General features: G+C 40.2%; 1 protein-coding gene across 3 annotated transcripts in view; it reads left to right on the top strand.

Moving 5' to 3' along the window:
* fhit (fragile histidine triad diadenosine triphosphatase) overlaps positions 1-16,718 on the top strand; it is a 166,780-nt gene that overhangs the window by 125,292 nt on the left and 24,770 nt on the right. For all 3 annotated transcript variants that reach the window (XM_062544999.1, XM_062544998.1, XM_062545000.1), the window contains exon 7: positions 8,675-8,743. In XM_062544999.1, coding sequence (XP_062400983.1) covers positions 8,675-8,743 — 69 coding nt within the window. The remainder of the gene's footprint in view (positions 1-8,674; positions 8,744-16,718) is intronic.

Raw genomic sequence — 16,718 nt, 5'->3', positions numbered from 1 at the left:
CAATGTTGAGTACTGTATTGTGATACACATTTAAATGTAAATAACAGACCTGGGACAATGTCCCCATATCATCTCTGTTTGGAATTTATTGGAAATTAGATGATTGGACAAAGAAATTTATCAAAAAAAGAGAAAATCCCCAAAATCTGACTCTGTAGTTGCCTAGCGGTCACAATTGTGACCGGAAATAAAACACTCCTTTTCACCCACTTTTTTATTAAAATTTAAAAAAATAGTAATTGATTACTTCAAAGGGTTACTCAAGACACATGATTTTGATATTTTCATGTCTGGGAAAAATTTGGGATTAAACGGGTTAATTCAACACAAATTATGAGTGTCGTGCCTGCGTGCGTGTGTGCATGTGTGCGTGCATACATACATATTCCAAAGAGCTTCTCATGCTATTACATTTGCAGGGGAGAAGGTTGGAACAGATAGATATCAGTCCCGATTATTTTTTTTTTGTACAGATGGTAGTGTTCAGCATCCTGATAGCTTGATCTGTAAATCTGTTACCCAGTCTGCTGGCGCAAGCTTGGAGGCTCCGGTATATCTTCTCCCTGATGGAATAAGTCTGAAGAGGCTGTGTGAAGGATGAACGGGGTTCCTCACAAGGTCTGTTGCCAGCCTCACAAGGGAGAGGATTGAGGCACCAGCGATTGCTATACATTGGAGGGTCTTGAGGTTGGAGGCAGTGCAGCTGCCAAAACCACGCAGCCAATCGGATGCTCAGAGCGCTCTCAGCAGACGCCTCAGTAAAAGGACATGATGGATGTCTAAGCTCTTGTTCCGCGTAGCTTCTGGAGGAAGCAAAGATGCCGCTGGGCTGTCTTGGTCAGTGATGTGGTATTAACAGATCCTCAGTGATATACCCATCAATAGATGTGGTGCCGCTCACCTGCTTCACAGCAGGACTGTCAGTGGTCAGCAGGGAGTGCTGGGTGTGACATCTCTGTAATCTCCTTAGCTTTTTCTACATTTGGGGAGATATTGTCATCTATAAACAAAATGGCCAGTTGATTTACTTCATTTCTGTAGCTGGTCTCATCATTGTTGCTGTTGAAACCCACTACAGGTGTGTCATCTACAAACGTAATGGTCATATCAGTGGTCAGTGCTGTAATTTGGCTGACTGAGCTCCCATTCTTGAAGATGCCCCATGCTCAGTAGGGTGATGCCCAATGTGTCATTGTCAATCCCTACGGACTGTGATATCTCAATGAGAAAGTCCAGTATCCAGTTACAGAGTGAGATGTCCATCATGTTCTATTTCCTTCCCAGCTGATCAGATGAGAAAGGCCTTGGGTGAAGGACAGTGGAGGTAGCGATATCAGTGGACCAGTTTGCACAATACGCAAACTGAAAGGTGAAGCGTGGGAGGAGGGATGGATTTTATCCACTAGTGGTGCATGACTGGTCCCTCAAAGCACTTCACAATGATAGGCATCAGCACAACAGGACAATAACCATTGAGGCAGGATGGGCAGGACTTCTCAGGCACAGGTATGATTGGCGGGTGTCTGTGAGGCATATGTGGCACACAACACAAGTCTGACGCAAGGAGGTGTTGAACATATCCAGGAGGCTACGAAGGGCTGCTAAACCTGGGGAGTGGAGGGGATGGTGTCTTCTAAACACACTGCCTTGGCCAAACCTTAGAAGACCAGTAGGTGCATTGTGTTGTCTGTGGAGTGTATATTGGCAAGCAGAATGGTTGAAATTGCTAGTATGTTTGGTCTACCCGTTCATGGCCTTGCAGTGTAGTCCCAGCAGTCCCAAACCAATGGGGGATAAATGGACAGATGCACAGGGCTCTCTGATCATCTCCCTGAGCTCTCATCATTATCGCTGTCTGGTGATGACATTTCCGCCACTTGGACCCACTAGCAGACGCTTGCAGACATGAAACGCATTTCACTGGCTTAAGCCTTATGGGGCCAAAGACAAGACACAGATCACAACACTTGCTCAGCTAGATTAGAGCAGTTTAGACCATCTGCCTGTGTTTGATGATCATGCTTTGTCTGATTTTTTTTTTACTAGGAATCTATGTGTCATTTATATTCATTCTTATGTATTTGGCTCACGTGGAAGGGTGCTGGCAGTTTTACAAATTTTGAGTTGATGATTTGAGCAAAAAGCGCATGTCAGCAAGGAATATAATTCACGATCAGTGTTACCATTATAGGATTGTCAGACTTGCTTGCAAGCTGCAGGGATGTGCCAAAAGATGAAAACAAAAAAGGCGAGGGGGCATGGGACCATTTACTGACCATTTACTGACCATTTAGTGGACCATTAAGTGGCTAGGTGGTCACACAGCCTGATACACACAGATTTACTGCACTCCAACATCCTGATTAAAAACCATCTGCCAGACTGCTGCATGTAAATATATATGGCATCACCCGGCACTGTACACACAGTCAGTCCACTACATGTTAGACAGGAGTGTAAGGTCAACATGTCTTGTGTGTTTCTTAATCGTTATCGGAGGTGTGGGTTTCTTCCATTCGCTGCTACCCCTAGGGACCGTTACCTGGCAGCACTGTCCCCTGGGAAGATCCCTAACAAACATTTATATTACTCATACACAAACTGCCTGCGCCTGTCCTGAATTTGAAGTTTAACAAGAAAGAAGCTCCACAGATCCTGTGCATTTAACGTTTTCGTTTTTTATCGCCTCTCTGAAAGTTGCAGTGCTAATTACCATATTGAATATATTAATAATGCCGCTTCTAATGTGCTCTGTCTTTTTTTTATTGCATATAAAGTGCCGTATTAATTATGCATTTATGGCACTTGCCGTGAGAGCCAGTTCCAGACTGGGCTGAGGTGTAATATTGAAATGTTAATGATGGAATTTCAGATAGGGCCATAAAATGCAGCGGAGACATTCAAAGAAACAGTTCCCCAGCCCGGAGGTGGTAGACATGTGATCAGTGAATGCCATCGCGTGAGTGAAAATTGGAAAAATAATAATGTGACGACAATCCACACATGGAAATATGCTAGCAATGGCGTAGCCATGGCATTTGATGCATCCTGGACACGACCTCACTTCTGGCCTTTTGCAAAAAAAAAAAGACAAAAAAAAAGACCAACAAACATACTAGAAAATGCCATTTGTATCTGATTAGGCTAGATTCATGTTGCCTGTGGAAGGTGATAATGGTAGCCGTCCAATAGATGCATTCTCCCTTTTCCTCAGGTGGCACCAAGTATGTCCTTCAGGAAATTACTATGACTATATCCAAAGACCAAATTTACATCAATTAACGTCCATGTAAAATATCAGTTTTAGATTGGCTAGCGTTATTTTCAGAGGCCAATGATTTTGACTTTTTTTCAACAATGCTTAATTTCATTCTTCCCTGCTGAAGGTTTGTACGTACCGTATATTCTATTAATTCGGTAGACAGTAGCACTAGTTACTCGCAGGCAAATACCAAATGGGTGAATGTTCTCAGCGCACTGTCTCAGGTGTAGTGCCTTCAGAAGGCTCGTATCTTTGTCATTGCTTAAAATGTTCTTCATGGCATTATTCATACACGTTTTGCTATACAACAAGGCACTTATTTTACCAAAGCATCTGTTAAATGAAAACGAAATCTATAGGAGTGTAAAGTGTATCTTCTCATAGGGATTAGGAGTGTCTTCAAATGTCTTATTACTTGAAAGAGTTTTGCCATTAGAGGGCTTGTTTCTTATAGTTCTAAAGGACCATGCTGGAAATAAGTATTGTAGTTGTAGCATGTCATCCTTTGTATTTGTCTTTTTGTCTTAATCCAGAAATCAATCAATCAATCAACCAACCAACCAACCTTATAAAAGGACTGTGTTTAACACTTCTAGAGTGTTAGCATTTCTAGCACTTCTCAGACTTCCCAAAGTAGGAACCTGCGGTTTCCTGGAATAAGTTACTGACAGGGAGAGAAAACAGAAATAGAAAAAGGGCAAAAAAAGTCTCGTTCTCATTGTTGTTGTTGTTAATGTTTCTTCTCCCTAGAATTCTTCATGGTCATTAGCCTTGCACAGCATGCTCAGAGCATCTATCCTCCCAAGCCATTGCAAAACAAAGACAGATTCACATTCATTCGATTAATGGAAAATGCCATGAATGCCAAACATGTATTCTCTCTCATTGTATCATTGCATTTCATCTACAGCCTACTGGTTCCTTCTGAATCAGGATCCAATGAGATGGGGGCGTTGATCTGTCCATTAGAGGTTTTGTAGACTTGGCTTTGTGCCTTGAAATGTGCACATACAGTAAAGGGCTAAGGTCTGCGTTTTGGCCTGATGTCATTTTGCCTTAGCAGTTTCTAAATCAACTAACAAACATCATGAATAATGAATGAATGGAAAGTCAAGCAGTCAACGCGTTTTAGTGCCAAATTTGAATCATTTTACCCCATCTTTAAAATTTGCACCAGAACATAAAGGAGTTATGATGAAAACAGCCGCTTCATCTGCTTTTGAATAAGGACATTAGGAAGAACATTTCAGAGAAATTCATTTGAATGGAAAGGAGATTCTGTAGAATCACTTGATTAATTCAAGATTCATTACATTTTGTTAATTTTTGGTAGTTTATTTCTGTTTTCATTTAATCATTATGATACCTCGCCTCCGTGAAATATGCAATGCTGAGGGATTGTTCTTACACTTCCTTAACTTATTGGAATAATCTCCATTTTTATAAACTCATTTTGAACATGGACTTACTCTGAATTAGAATCTTTTCAGTCCTTTATGAAAACATATTATCTTGCATATAGTGCACCTGCTACAGCCCAGCAGTCTCCCCATTTATCAAATGGATTATTGCAATCAGGTGCTCTGTGCTGGTAATAAAAAAACCTGCCCTTGATTGAATAAAGGTGCCGGACTGTATAGAGGCAAATGCAGTTTTACCAACTCTCTGCCTTAGAGCAACCCGAGAGACTGGGGACAAATTTTAGCATCAATATTGTGGAATTGAGTTTCTCTATTTTCTATCTTTCTGCAAATATGAGAGTGACTAAAAAAAACAAATCATTTGTCTTCCTTTGCAAAGCCTATGTGGCCTCGCTGATGCAGAGTACATCAGATAATCTCGACTGTGCACACTCTAGGAAGGTAAACGGGAACTGAGGGAATCAATGCTGAGGCCGCCACCACATCGCTTCTCTGGACCGTTATTGTTCAGAACAGAAGGTGGCATTTTTATTATGAGGCTTGGCAGTATCAGGCTGCCCTACCGTATTTATGAATGTAAAAGCATGCACTAAAAAGCTGATGTTTGCAGTTTATATTCATCAAAATACAAAGGACCGAAGATTCCTCATCCCGATTTTGGTCACAAATGTGAAATACCCATGAAAATTCTGTATGTGCATTGGTCTGTCAGAAAACGGTGTTATGTATCTGAATGGTATGGCCTGGTATCTACGTTTTAGTGTCCTTTAGAATAGGCCTTGCAATGAGAGTGGAAAACAGCAGTCGAATCATATACACATACTGTATGCTTCCTTAGGAAAACTGCCAGATCAGCAAAACAATGATCCCACACAATCCTGTCTTTGAAGTGATATACTGTATAAACAAGCCTTTCTTTTTGCATGGCAGTTAATCACTACGATGGGGAGAGTGTTTCATCTACGGAGAAAGTTGGGTTGATTCACCCTACCTCTGGACCCGAAGATTGGCACTTTGACAATAAGGTGTGATAGCCACTGCAGTCACTGGCTTTGATCTTGGTGTGCCTTTCTTTGGGTTCAGGAACAAAATGGGACTTCTGCAGTGGTCTGTGTAGCCTGCCTCTGTCCCATTGATCCCTCTGTATCAAAGTCACAGTGCAGAGATATCAGGGAGAGTTCTCCCAGCCAAGGGTTCAAACCACAATAACGGACATCGGTGACAGGAAACTCTTAATGAGAACACTAATTGGCCATGATCGCTATCTTTGTCAATAGGGTGGATTTAGAGAGGAGGTTAAAAGCTACAGTATTTTCCCCCGTCTGAAATCTCAAAAGCATATCTGAATGTGGACAAGTGTCCCTGCAAGCTTTTCTGTAAGCCAGCTTCATTGAACAACTTGGGCGGCCTTATAGAGACATTCCCTTCTGAAGTCTCCCCGGCAAGCCTTTAGCCTTTAACAAGTCAGAGGGAAAAGCTCAGGGACATTGATTGGGCCTCTAGAATGCCGGTCCGGTGTGAAAGCACAGATGGTTGACTGGGCTCGGTGTGTGAAGGTGAAACAAGGTTGAGTTTGGCCAGTGGAGGTTTGGAAGGTTTTGCATATCCTGACTTTAATGGACAGGTACTGCACCTATGGAACTTTACATACCATTTTCAAAGCTAAAACTTTACATACAATTTTCATAGCTTATGCAGTTATTAAGCCACAACTATAACAGTATTGCTGTGCTCACCATATGACATTTACATGCATTGACATTAAAATTGTCCTTTAACAGAATGTAAGATATAGAGATTAACCAACATTATATTGGAAGTTAAGAAATGAAGAGTATTTTAAACCATGTTTCCCTTTTGATTTAATCATTATGAATGTATCTGTTGGAATGATCTCACTTGTTATAATTAGTGCAGTTGTTGCAGAACTAGCTCCAGCTTTAAGCTGTTGTTTCTGTTTGCCCCCCTGTCTTAATAGGAACACAGCTGTTCATGACTAAATACATTTGTCTGCCTGTCTGACTAGATTTAACCTAAACAATATAAATAGCTCTGCAGCCATTTACCTCATTTGTCTTTAGTCACAATCTAATTAATAGACATCTGTTTTAATTAGGGCCAGAGGAAAGGACTCTACAAACCTCTTGTGTCAATGACAGACAGGTTTCTATCCGAAATGTCTGAGTAGTCTGCCCCCAGGAACATCGATGCTATTGCCTTTCTACCTTGCCGATATGCGTAGACAAAAGTGGATGACCGTACTCTGGGACACCATCAGGGCCTTGGGTTTTTAAGACACACACACACGCACACACACACACACACACACACACACACACACACACACACACACACACACACGGCTGCCAATGAACAATGGCCTAGACAGCTGCTCCAATTAGACTCATTGAATCACTGGTTATGCACGCAAGGTCAAGGACGGCCAGGGTCGTGGACCAAACAAATGTGTCATATGGAGATTGATCTCCAGTTGATGGACCTCAAGGAAAAGTTGACACTGCAAGTTTTATGTTCCCCTGAATGATTGAATTCACCACCACGTTAAGGATGAATGTCTGACAGAAGTTTTGTCAGTTGACCCTGGTAGGACAGCGCTAGACAGTGAGACAGAGTGGAGGTCTCCAAAATACATTTAAGTGAATCACTTTCTTTGGAGTTCAGTCAGTTCATATACATACTGTAAATGTTTCTTTTATTTGAAAAGGAAAAATATTGAATGCACAACAAATCCTCCAGACTTCAAAGTAACTATAGGTCAGGGACTGAGATGCCTGCAGAAAATAAAGGCACATCATTAAAGCATTTTCCTAGCACCATTCCACCTTTGAATGCTTTAAATGTTTGATATTGTATGCCAAGGAACCATTCCTCATTGCATAGCATGTTCGAGTCATTGAAATGTCCTTTGAGATTGGTTTAAAATGCTAAGCAACATCTGAAATGTCTTCTTGCTAAACTGTACTCTGGTGGTATTTTTTCTCATCAAAGTGTCCTCAAGGTAGAAAAACTTAATAATGCAACCATTATGCAAATGGACTCATTAAGTGGGAAATGCATTGCAGCAAAGCAGATGCCTCCAAACATGTTATCTTGTTTGTAACAGTTAGCAATGCTCATTCGCATAGGCTCCTGTGTTTATCTCTACAGACTAATAAAACTCAGATGAAATCATGGAGTCGTTTTATATGGCTGTGGATGAGTTGCATAGCTCATCTACGTCTTGATGAAGTGCCTAGACTAGAGGTTTATTTATTCATTCTTTTTCTGAACATTTCTTCGTGATTGGGACAATTCATTAAAATAGCTTTCTGGAAACCAGGTGTCTCCTAACTCTATTGTGTTATCAAAAGACACGGTTGTCTCATTTTGTTAGGTTCTGACTATTTAAAACAATGTAGAATGTCCATGTGTTGGTGCAAAAAAATTAGAAGTCCTCCATTACCATGTGAGCATGTCTCTTAACATGTTTGTTAGTTCTAGAAATTCATTTTTATCAGTTTTCTCAGTTTGTTTTTTTATCACTACACAATGTATTTAGTGAGACTGGTAACTGTTTTTATGCTGTCTCTTGTTATAGCATTACTCAAATTCATACTTTCCCCAAGGAGTGCTCTTGATTCTGAATCTAACCATGCAGATGGTATGTGGCTGCAGGGAATAGGAAAGGACATGTGACAAAGTCAATTTAAGTTTTAAGAAGACTGTATGAAACTAAAGGGCCTCTGAGGTTTACAGAATGATGCATGCTTGGTGGAATTTACGGCTCTCTCTTGTGACTTCAAATGTGCACAAATCCAGCAGAATCTGTGTCGTCCAGAATAATGAAGCAACCAGTTTCACTGCTCACTGGTAGACCATACACATTAGGAATGCAAAACATCCTGTGTGGTATTTAACAGATTGTCTTTAAAATGTATAATAATGTCTACCCTAATACCCTTTACCATTTCCCTCACCATTGCCGTTACAGCACGTCCATGTCCATGTGCTGCCCAGGAAGACTGGAGACTTTGAAAGGAATGATAGTGTCTACGATGAGGTAGGATAGTTCTTCTTGTTCTATTCAAATGTAACCTGCGTTGTGTTCGACACAATCACACGGCTCAGCCATACATCCACCCGGGCTTGAACTTGCAACCTCATCGGATTGGGAGGTGGGTGTGCTACAGTAACAAAGGAGCTAAAACCCATGTGTAGCATTTCTAACTAAAGTTAGTAAAAGTGTCGTCCGCGCCTTTGTCTTTCTATGTGTGTCGCTTGGTGCGTAACTCCAAAAAATAGTAAGTCCAGAGAAAGAAAAGAAGTCGCACACAAAAGCTGAATTATAAGAACTTGTATTGAAAGCATTTCTAACTAGCATGTCTTTTAAAGGGACACGCAAAGACATTGGGGAATTAGCTTATTCACTGTCTCCCCCAGAGTTAGATAAGATGATACTCGTCTTAGATAAGATGATACTCGTCTCTCTGGATGTGTAACGGATGCCAGCTAGTTAGCTGTGCGTGTCGAACATTAGTAAACCTCACTCCCCGACGCCTCAAGAGCGCTGCTGGCATGAAAGCTAGTAGCCTGGTCTTTTAGCTGGATTGTTAGCACGCTCGACTCCCGATCCGAGGTGCTGCTGTTTCGCGGGTTCGAGTCCGGGCGTGTGCAGGCCTGGCTGGACCACATTGGTTCCACACAACGCAGGTTACAGATGCAGTAACTCTGATGCACCCACCATTAGCCTAATTTAGCATAGCTCATAGAGGTGGGCAGAACCAACTAGCCTATTTTTTTCAAAGGTGAATAATTTCACTAGCTAGCATTTGTGTTGGGGTCAGCAATTGACCTCATTATCTAAAGTGAAATTGAGCTTCAGATGGATTGGAGAATGGATGAGAATGGATTGCAGGCCATAATTATGAGAGACACATCTAGTTTAAAATGAGTATTTGAAACAAATGCTCCTAAAAATGCCCCTCAATAATTTAGAGTGCAAGATTCAAAGTTGACCATCAAGATCTACAGTCACAGTCATATTCATTATGTAATATACATTAACGTATTTTTCTACAAATCCAAAAGAGGCCTTTCTCTTCTTTTCTGAACTGATTTTATCTCTGTGGTTTTTGTGGGCTGTATGTCCCTGTAATAACTGTGGGCTGTAGTGGTCCCAGGTGTACTAACAGGCCCCATGAGATTCCAAGCACAATCTCTGTGCAAAGGCATCAGAAGCAAAATGCTATTTGCAAGATCTTTCCATAGAAACTAAATGAATGTCCCCATCTTGAAATGAATGACACATTATTAACTAAATACAGCACTCTGTTTAAAAATATATCTGTGTTCGCTTGTAATCAGCAGCTATTTTTACATGGACAGCTAGTCTGGCTATCACCAGATCAAGCTCAATCTTTCGAGATTGAACATTAGTCTGGAAATCTGCTCTGTATTTCTACTGCACAAGAGGCGATATCAATGGGCATAGTTCAAGTGACTCTGTATGCTTGGATAGTCCTTCAACCAATCAGACCAACGACCCAGGTGCGCCTGGTGCATAAGCCAGTTTGTGATTTGCTCTAGAAAAATGGAATGGAAGCAGGAGAGATAAATGTGCAGATCACGGCAGATCGGGCTGGGTTTACCCAGTCTAGCAGTATTCCACAGTAATACATATCCTGTACTTACTCTACTCTGCGTAAGACTCTGAGGTTGACATACAGTAAGTCAAAAGTGACGTAATGTAGGCTACACCAGCATTTTCCTGGCACATTATTGATGACGACAACAACTTGCATATCAGACCACAAATATAAAAAAGTAAAGTGGACAAACTTACCAATATTTTTTAAAAAATGCAAGAAGTTACATGACTTTCATATGATTTTCACGACAATGGATCTGATAACAAAATATATTTTAAAAGTACTAGCTCACAGTACTGGCTTGCTAGCTAGTTGGAAACCAACTAGTTGTTCCTGTCTACTCCACTTTTTCTTCTGTAGCTTTTCTTTCCTGTGTTGTGCTCTTAACAGTTCTGTTTTTGTTTTGACACTCAGATGAACAAAGGGTCATTTGTTTGCTTTATCGGTGACATAAACAAAGACATTCAAGCATAAAACAATAGAATCGGCCTTTTATCAGATCATGCACTTGATCTGAATGGGTCGATTCTATTGTTTTATGTTTAAATAAAAAAATAAACAAAAATTCAAATCTCTATTAATGACATGTTTGAATTTACAACCAGACCTACCGTACACTAAAAAAATATCAATGACAAAGGTTTGATATGAATATTCTAATAACCACATCTGATAAAAGCATGTCTGCTTATAATTCCCCAAAGTGCTTGCGGGGAGAAGCAGACCACAGCCGCAATACAGCTCTACCACTGAAATATAAATAGGTTTGTTTTTAATTTGCATGCCATCATAAGGGTTATTGTGAGCACACCCCAGCCATTTTCTTTTTTTTCTTTTTCTTTATATGTTGTGCGCAGCAAATGAGAACATTTTTCTTTGAGGTATTTTGCTCCATTGAGAGTAATCACCTGTTTATTCTTTATAGCCCAAACTAAGCACCTTTTCTCTCCCATAAAGGCTCTTTAAGAGGCAATGGAACAGTTGAGCTCTACGGCTCCCACTGAGAATTGCCCTGCATCCTCATTTACCCTGTTTGTTTGCTTACGGATTTATTCACTCGGAGTATATATGTCAGTTTATCATGGCAATGTGTTGAAATCATATTGTGTCGATAGCAAGTATTTTTATGATGCATCTACTGAAGAGCACAGTGCATTCTTTATACCGTTCTTTTCATTATCTTCCATCTGAGCTATCATCATTCATCAAGTGTTATATGTTAAGTAGAAAAATATGCATTGCTCTGTGTTATGTGTTTCTAATATGGGCGCTGATTGATTAGTGAGTCAATAAAAAAGTCATTTTACCTCTCTGTGGACTGAAGGCTTTTACCACCACGTTGTGTCGTGCAGATGATGGGTTGGGTGTTTATCCTGGGGAGAGTTAGGAATGGGACTCTGCCGTGGGATTTTATTTGTCATTTTATTTAGACGAAGTGACGTGCCAGGGTAGACTCGCACTGCATGGTCATAAAAGAGCCTGTCCCCTTTTCTGACAGCCGCTCTCAGAAAGATACAGTCTTCAGCGAGCTTTTGTGCGTTGCTCTTCTCTGATGTACCAGATGGCATATCCAATTTTCTTTGCAGTGTCACCTTGCCAAAAAAATGTCACTGCGTATCATACTTGTTTTGTCTTTTGTTTCTTTTGTTTCTTGCTTTGAATATATCAGCTTGTCAGAAGACCTAATGGGTAAAATGGTAAGCACAAAGTCTAAGTCTCAGCCCGACAAGCATTCAGTGCTGTTGTATCTTCCTTATAACATAGACTGTAACTCACCTACAACCAGCTGGGAGGAAATGGAATGTCTCCAGCCATATACAGTGAGGAGCACATGTATTTGATACCCTGCTAAAACAGGAATATAAAATCATCATTTGACAATTGATCTTAATGCCTTAACTCAAAAAATTAGTACAAATCAAACCGCCAAGGACACCAATTTTCTTTGTGATTGAAGAATGTATCGTAAATAGATAAATGTTTTCCTTAAATGCTAGGGGAAGGAAGTATTTGACCCCCTATGTAACCCTATGGGAATTTAACACATAGGGTTAACATAGGGGCAGGCAGATTTTTATTTTTAAAGGCCAGCTATTTCATGGATCTAGGATATTATGCATCCCGATAAATTTCCCTTGGCCTTTGAAATTAAAATAGCCCCACATCATCACATACCCTTCACCATAGCTAGAGATTGGCATGGTGCTTTTTCCAGTAGGCCTATTAGCCTGTTTGATTTGCATTGAGCTCAATGAGCATCAAACAGGCTAATAGGCCTACTGGAAAAAGCACCATGCCAATCTCTAGCTATGGTGAAAGGTATGTAATGATGTGGGGCTATCTTAATTCCAACGGCCAAGGGAACTTTATCAGGATGCATAATATCCTGAATCCATAAAATAGCTGGCCTTAAAAAATAAAAATCTGCCCGCCCCTATGTTAACCCTATGTGTTGAATTCCCATAGGGTTACATTGGGGGTCAAATACTTACTTCCCCCTAGCATTTAGGAAGAACATTTATTTATTTACGAAACATTCTTCCATCACAAAGAAAATTGGCGTACTTAGCGGTTTTATTTTTACTCAATTTTTGAATTAAGACATTAAGATCAATTGTCAAATGACGATTTTATATTCCTCTTTTTAGGCAACTTTAGCATGGTATCAAATACATTTTCTCCTCACTGTATATAGTCTACAGTTTTAAATTGCAGGTTGGGCCCAGGATTAATTCAATATAGTAGTTGCGCTACCCTATTCAGCTAAATGTCATATCATAGCATGACATGATCAAACACTCTCTTCACTAAAGGTGTTGTATGTACTGTAGTATTCTTCCGATTCAAAATATTCTGAAGAAATAGCTTTGACCCTGTTCAGACCATACACTTCCTCAATGGAAAACAAAATATTGCCAATATTGCAAATGTATGAATTCAAGACACAAATTCTACAGAATCCTACACTTAACCCTTTACATTGATTTCAATTCACCAGGAAAGTTACATTTTGCATTTGTGGTAAGATAGTGCTCAGCTCAGTTTTAGCACAACTCCACAGGAATGTGTGGATGTTGAATATTAACCCCAGAGGCAATTTGTATTATTATTTTTTGTTCAGTGTTAGTGGCAGTCTGTGTGAAAGACACTACATTATTATTAGGCAGAGACTGCACCCGGGTGGAAATAATCAACATTACTATTTACACCCGGGTGTAAATAGTGTAATAATCAACATTACTATTTACACCCGATGTCTAACATCCATGTACCCTGTCAATAGGCCTGTGTATTTACCAGCTCTACAGTAGGCTAGGCCTAATTTAGTTTTTAACAGTTTTTAGCTGTTTTGCCATGTCTGCCTTACTTGGAAGTGATTTTACAAATATTAGGCTAATGAGTGGTCATGTGGTAGCTTGATCAAAGGCAACCTATAGTTTAAAGAGTTGTTTTCTGAGTTGTCTTCCAGGCAGCGCTGCCACTGTTGACTTAAAGGCACTTAATCCTACTCCTAACCTTAACCCATGCCTAACCCCAGCGCCTTCCAGGTAGCGCTGCCTTGAAGACAACGTTGGGGGCTCAAAACACCAAGAAACCTTTCTACTCACAACTACTGAAGCCTACTTCTACTTAACTGTACTCATAACTGAAATAAAACTAGTCAATCTTTGGCAGATTAAATAAGCACAAACTCTTATTTAAAGTCGTTCGTACTTTGGCATGCAAAAAAAAAGACATACAGTAGTTTCAGCTGAGATTTGAACCTGGGTCCCCGGAGTAGTGACCCGTTCACCTATCCGCTGCGCTACAATCCATTAAGAAAACTTGCGATACTACTAATCTTTGAATGACGTGTTATGGTTGCTAGGTAACGGTAAACAAACTAAAAGATCGTATTTCTTGATTTTGCTTACAAACGGACGGCTTTACCCGTTCACTGAACAAGGTTTATGGAAATTTAGCACCACTTTACCATCTAAAATGTTGTTTTAATAATCCTAACTTGTTAGATTTAGGATTTAGGTTGGCCATCTCCTGCCAAGATGGTCCCGCTATGTTGGATTTCAGGTTTGGGTGCAAATAAGAAAATGCCTCCATTCCACTATTTACACCCAGGTGCAAATAATCACTCCGTTATTATTACCTCCGCCAAGGAGGTTATGTTTTCATCGGGGACCGTATGTTTGTCTGTTTGTTTGTTTGTCTGTTAGCAAGATAACTCAAAAAGTGATGGATGGATTTTGCTGAAATTTTCAGGGAAGGTCAGACATGACCCAAGAAAGAAACGATTACATTTTGGGAGTGATCCGTAACACCGTCGGGATTCCGGAGCCGTTTATGTGTTTCGCTTAGTGGTGTAATGGCATGGTATGGCCACGTGGTGGCAATCGGAATAGTTTAGGTTCAAATGTATGACAACTTAGGAAGAACGACACAGGCGGAGGTCTGCGCTCTCTGAGTGCTTTTCTAGTTATTTTTTCAACAGTTGTTATTTTCTGACAGTCATAGGCAGAAGTCAACACAATTGTTTAAAAATTAAGAACATTTTTCCTCACTTATGTTTTCTAAGAGCTCTGAAAGAATAATATTCACATTGGTATTTTGCCATGTAATTCTGTGTTGCATGGGCGGGAATGGAAGAGACGACTGAGCAGACAAAGGTGGATCAGTTTAGCGTTTGACAAACGCAGCAGAGAACTCTCTCTCTGAGAACACCACAAAAAATAACATTCTGAGCGTGCGCTGCTGTTTGCCCAAAATGTTTCTTTTAGTTTCCAACTAGCCTTCTTCAAGGCTCCACTCATTACACCTAGTAAAGGTCAGCAGTTTTCAAAATAAGTGTTTTGACCTTTTAATCAGGCAAGAGAAAAAATGAGACTCACAGTTGGCTCTCTACCAGTTTTCCCCTGTTGTGATAGTAGATGGGAGTTTATTCAAGGGCCACATTTACAGAGATCTATCGTAATTTTCTCTGGGATATATTTTTGGTTAAAAAAAAAGTTGATAATTTTCTTGATCTTTTCATTTACTCTTGTTCATTTACAGCAAATGTCATTTGCAAGTGATGAATTTAAACCCTGCTGTCTAACTATCTCCTTGGAGAATGGTAGGTCGGTCCTGAACAATGTCACATTGGCAGCATAACTGTGATAATATGGGGTGAAAAGAACGACTCCATCCATAAGTTATTATTGATGTGACTGAACTACTTCATCTCAATTATTTGCCCACAACCTCAAAGGTTACACAGTAATTCTCATCTCTTTCCGATCTTCTTAATTCATCTTATTTGGAAAGCCTAATAGTCCATACTAGATAGCACAGAAGCCCAAAGCGAAGCCAAAAAACTATAAGATAAAATGTCTGCTAAATCAGGTGTGGCAGTCAAGCATTAAAACTTAAGTTCTGGTATAGTAACAGATTAGTAGACTACCAGGTGTGAGGCTAAAATAGGCTAAAATTCCACCATGCCACATGCCAGTCACAACTGGTATATAATGTGGGTCCATGCCATTAAGACTGTGTAGTATTCTTTTCATACTGTATCTCTCTGTCTCCTGAAGTGTGTAAACATAAAATCTGACAGTGATACTACTAAAGTAGAAATATATTTGCTGAGTAGCTCCTGTCCTTAGTGGTGACAATGTGTCCAAAGAGTTGTGTTGCCAAATTTCCATCTAAAACTGACATGAGTGGATGTTGTTTATTTTTCTGTTGGGCGAAGACAACAAGGCTGAACATAGACGAATGTCGTAGTACACAATGACAAACACTGGAATCACATTGATGTTACTACCTTCGCCAAGGAGGCTATGGAGTCCATGTGATTTGTCTATTTATTTCTCTGTGTGCAGGATTATGCAGGGAAAAGAAAATGTAGCCTTGTTGCTGGTCTGGGACAAATGCATTGAATCCCATGGTGGCTGAACACATTTTGTTTAACTTTCACAACTTTGTTGTTGAAAGATATGGAATTTGGCCTTGCCCTTGGTCTTGGTCTTGGTCTGAGCACTCTGTGTGACCTCATAGTGGATTTTGATTAAATTTTCAGGGAAGGTCAGACATTTTGGGAGTGATCCGTAACACCGTCGGGATTCCGGAGCCGTTTATGTTTTGCTTAGTGGTGTAATGGCATGGTATGGCCACGTGGTGGCGATCGGAATAGTTTAGGTTCAAATGTATGGCAACCTAGGAAGAACATTACAGGCGGAGGTCTGCGCTCTCTGAGTGCTTTTCTAGTTTTATATGGTTTTAGCGTACCCTTTTATCTTTGTTTCTGAGCAAGTACAGTATAAAGACACAAGTCAGCTGGAACACAACACAAATCTTTCATCAACAAGTGTTACATGTTGTTAATGGGCTTGTTCAGTGACACAAGCCTTTTTC

Source organism: Sardina pilchardus, chromosome 9 (assembly GCF_963854185.1).
Source record: "Sardina pilchardus chromosome 9, fSarPil1.1, whole genome shotgun sequence".
NCBI classification, from domain to species: domain Eukaryota; kingdom Metazoa; phylum Chordata; class Actinopteri; order Clupeiformes; family Clupeidae; genus Sardina; species Sardina pilchardus.
This window is presented reverse-complemented; position numbering and strand designations above follow the sequence as displayed.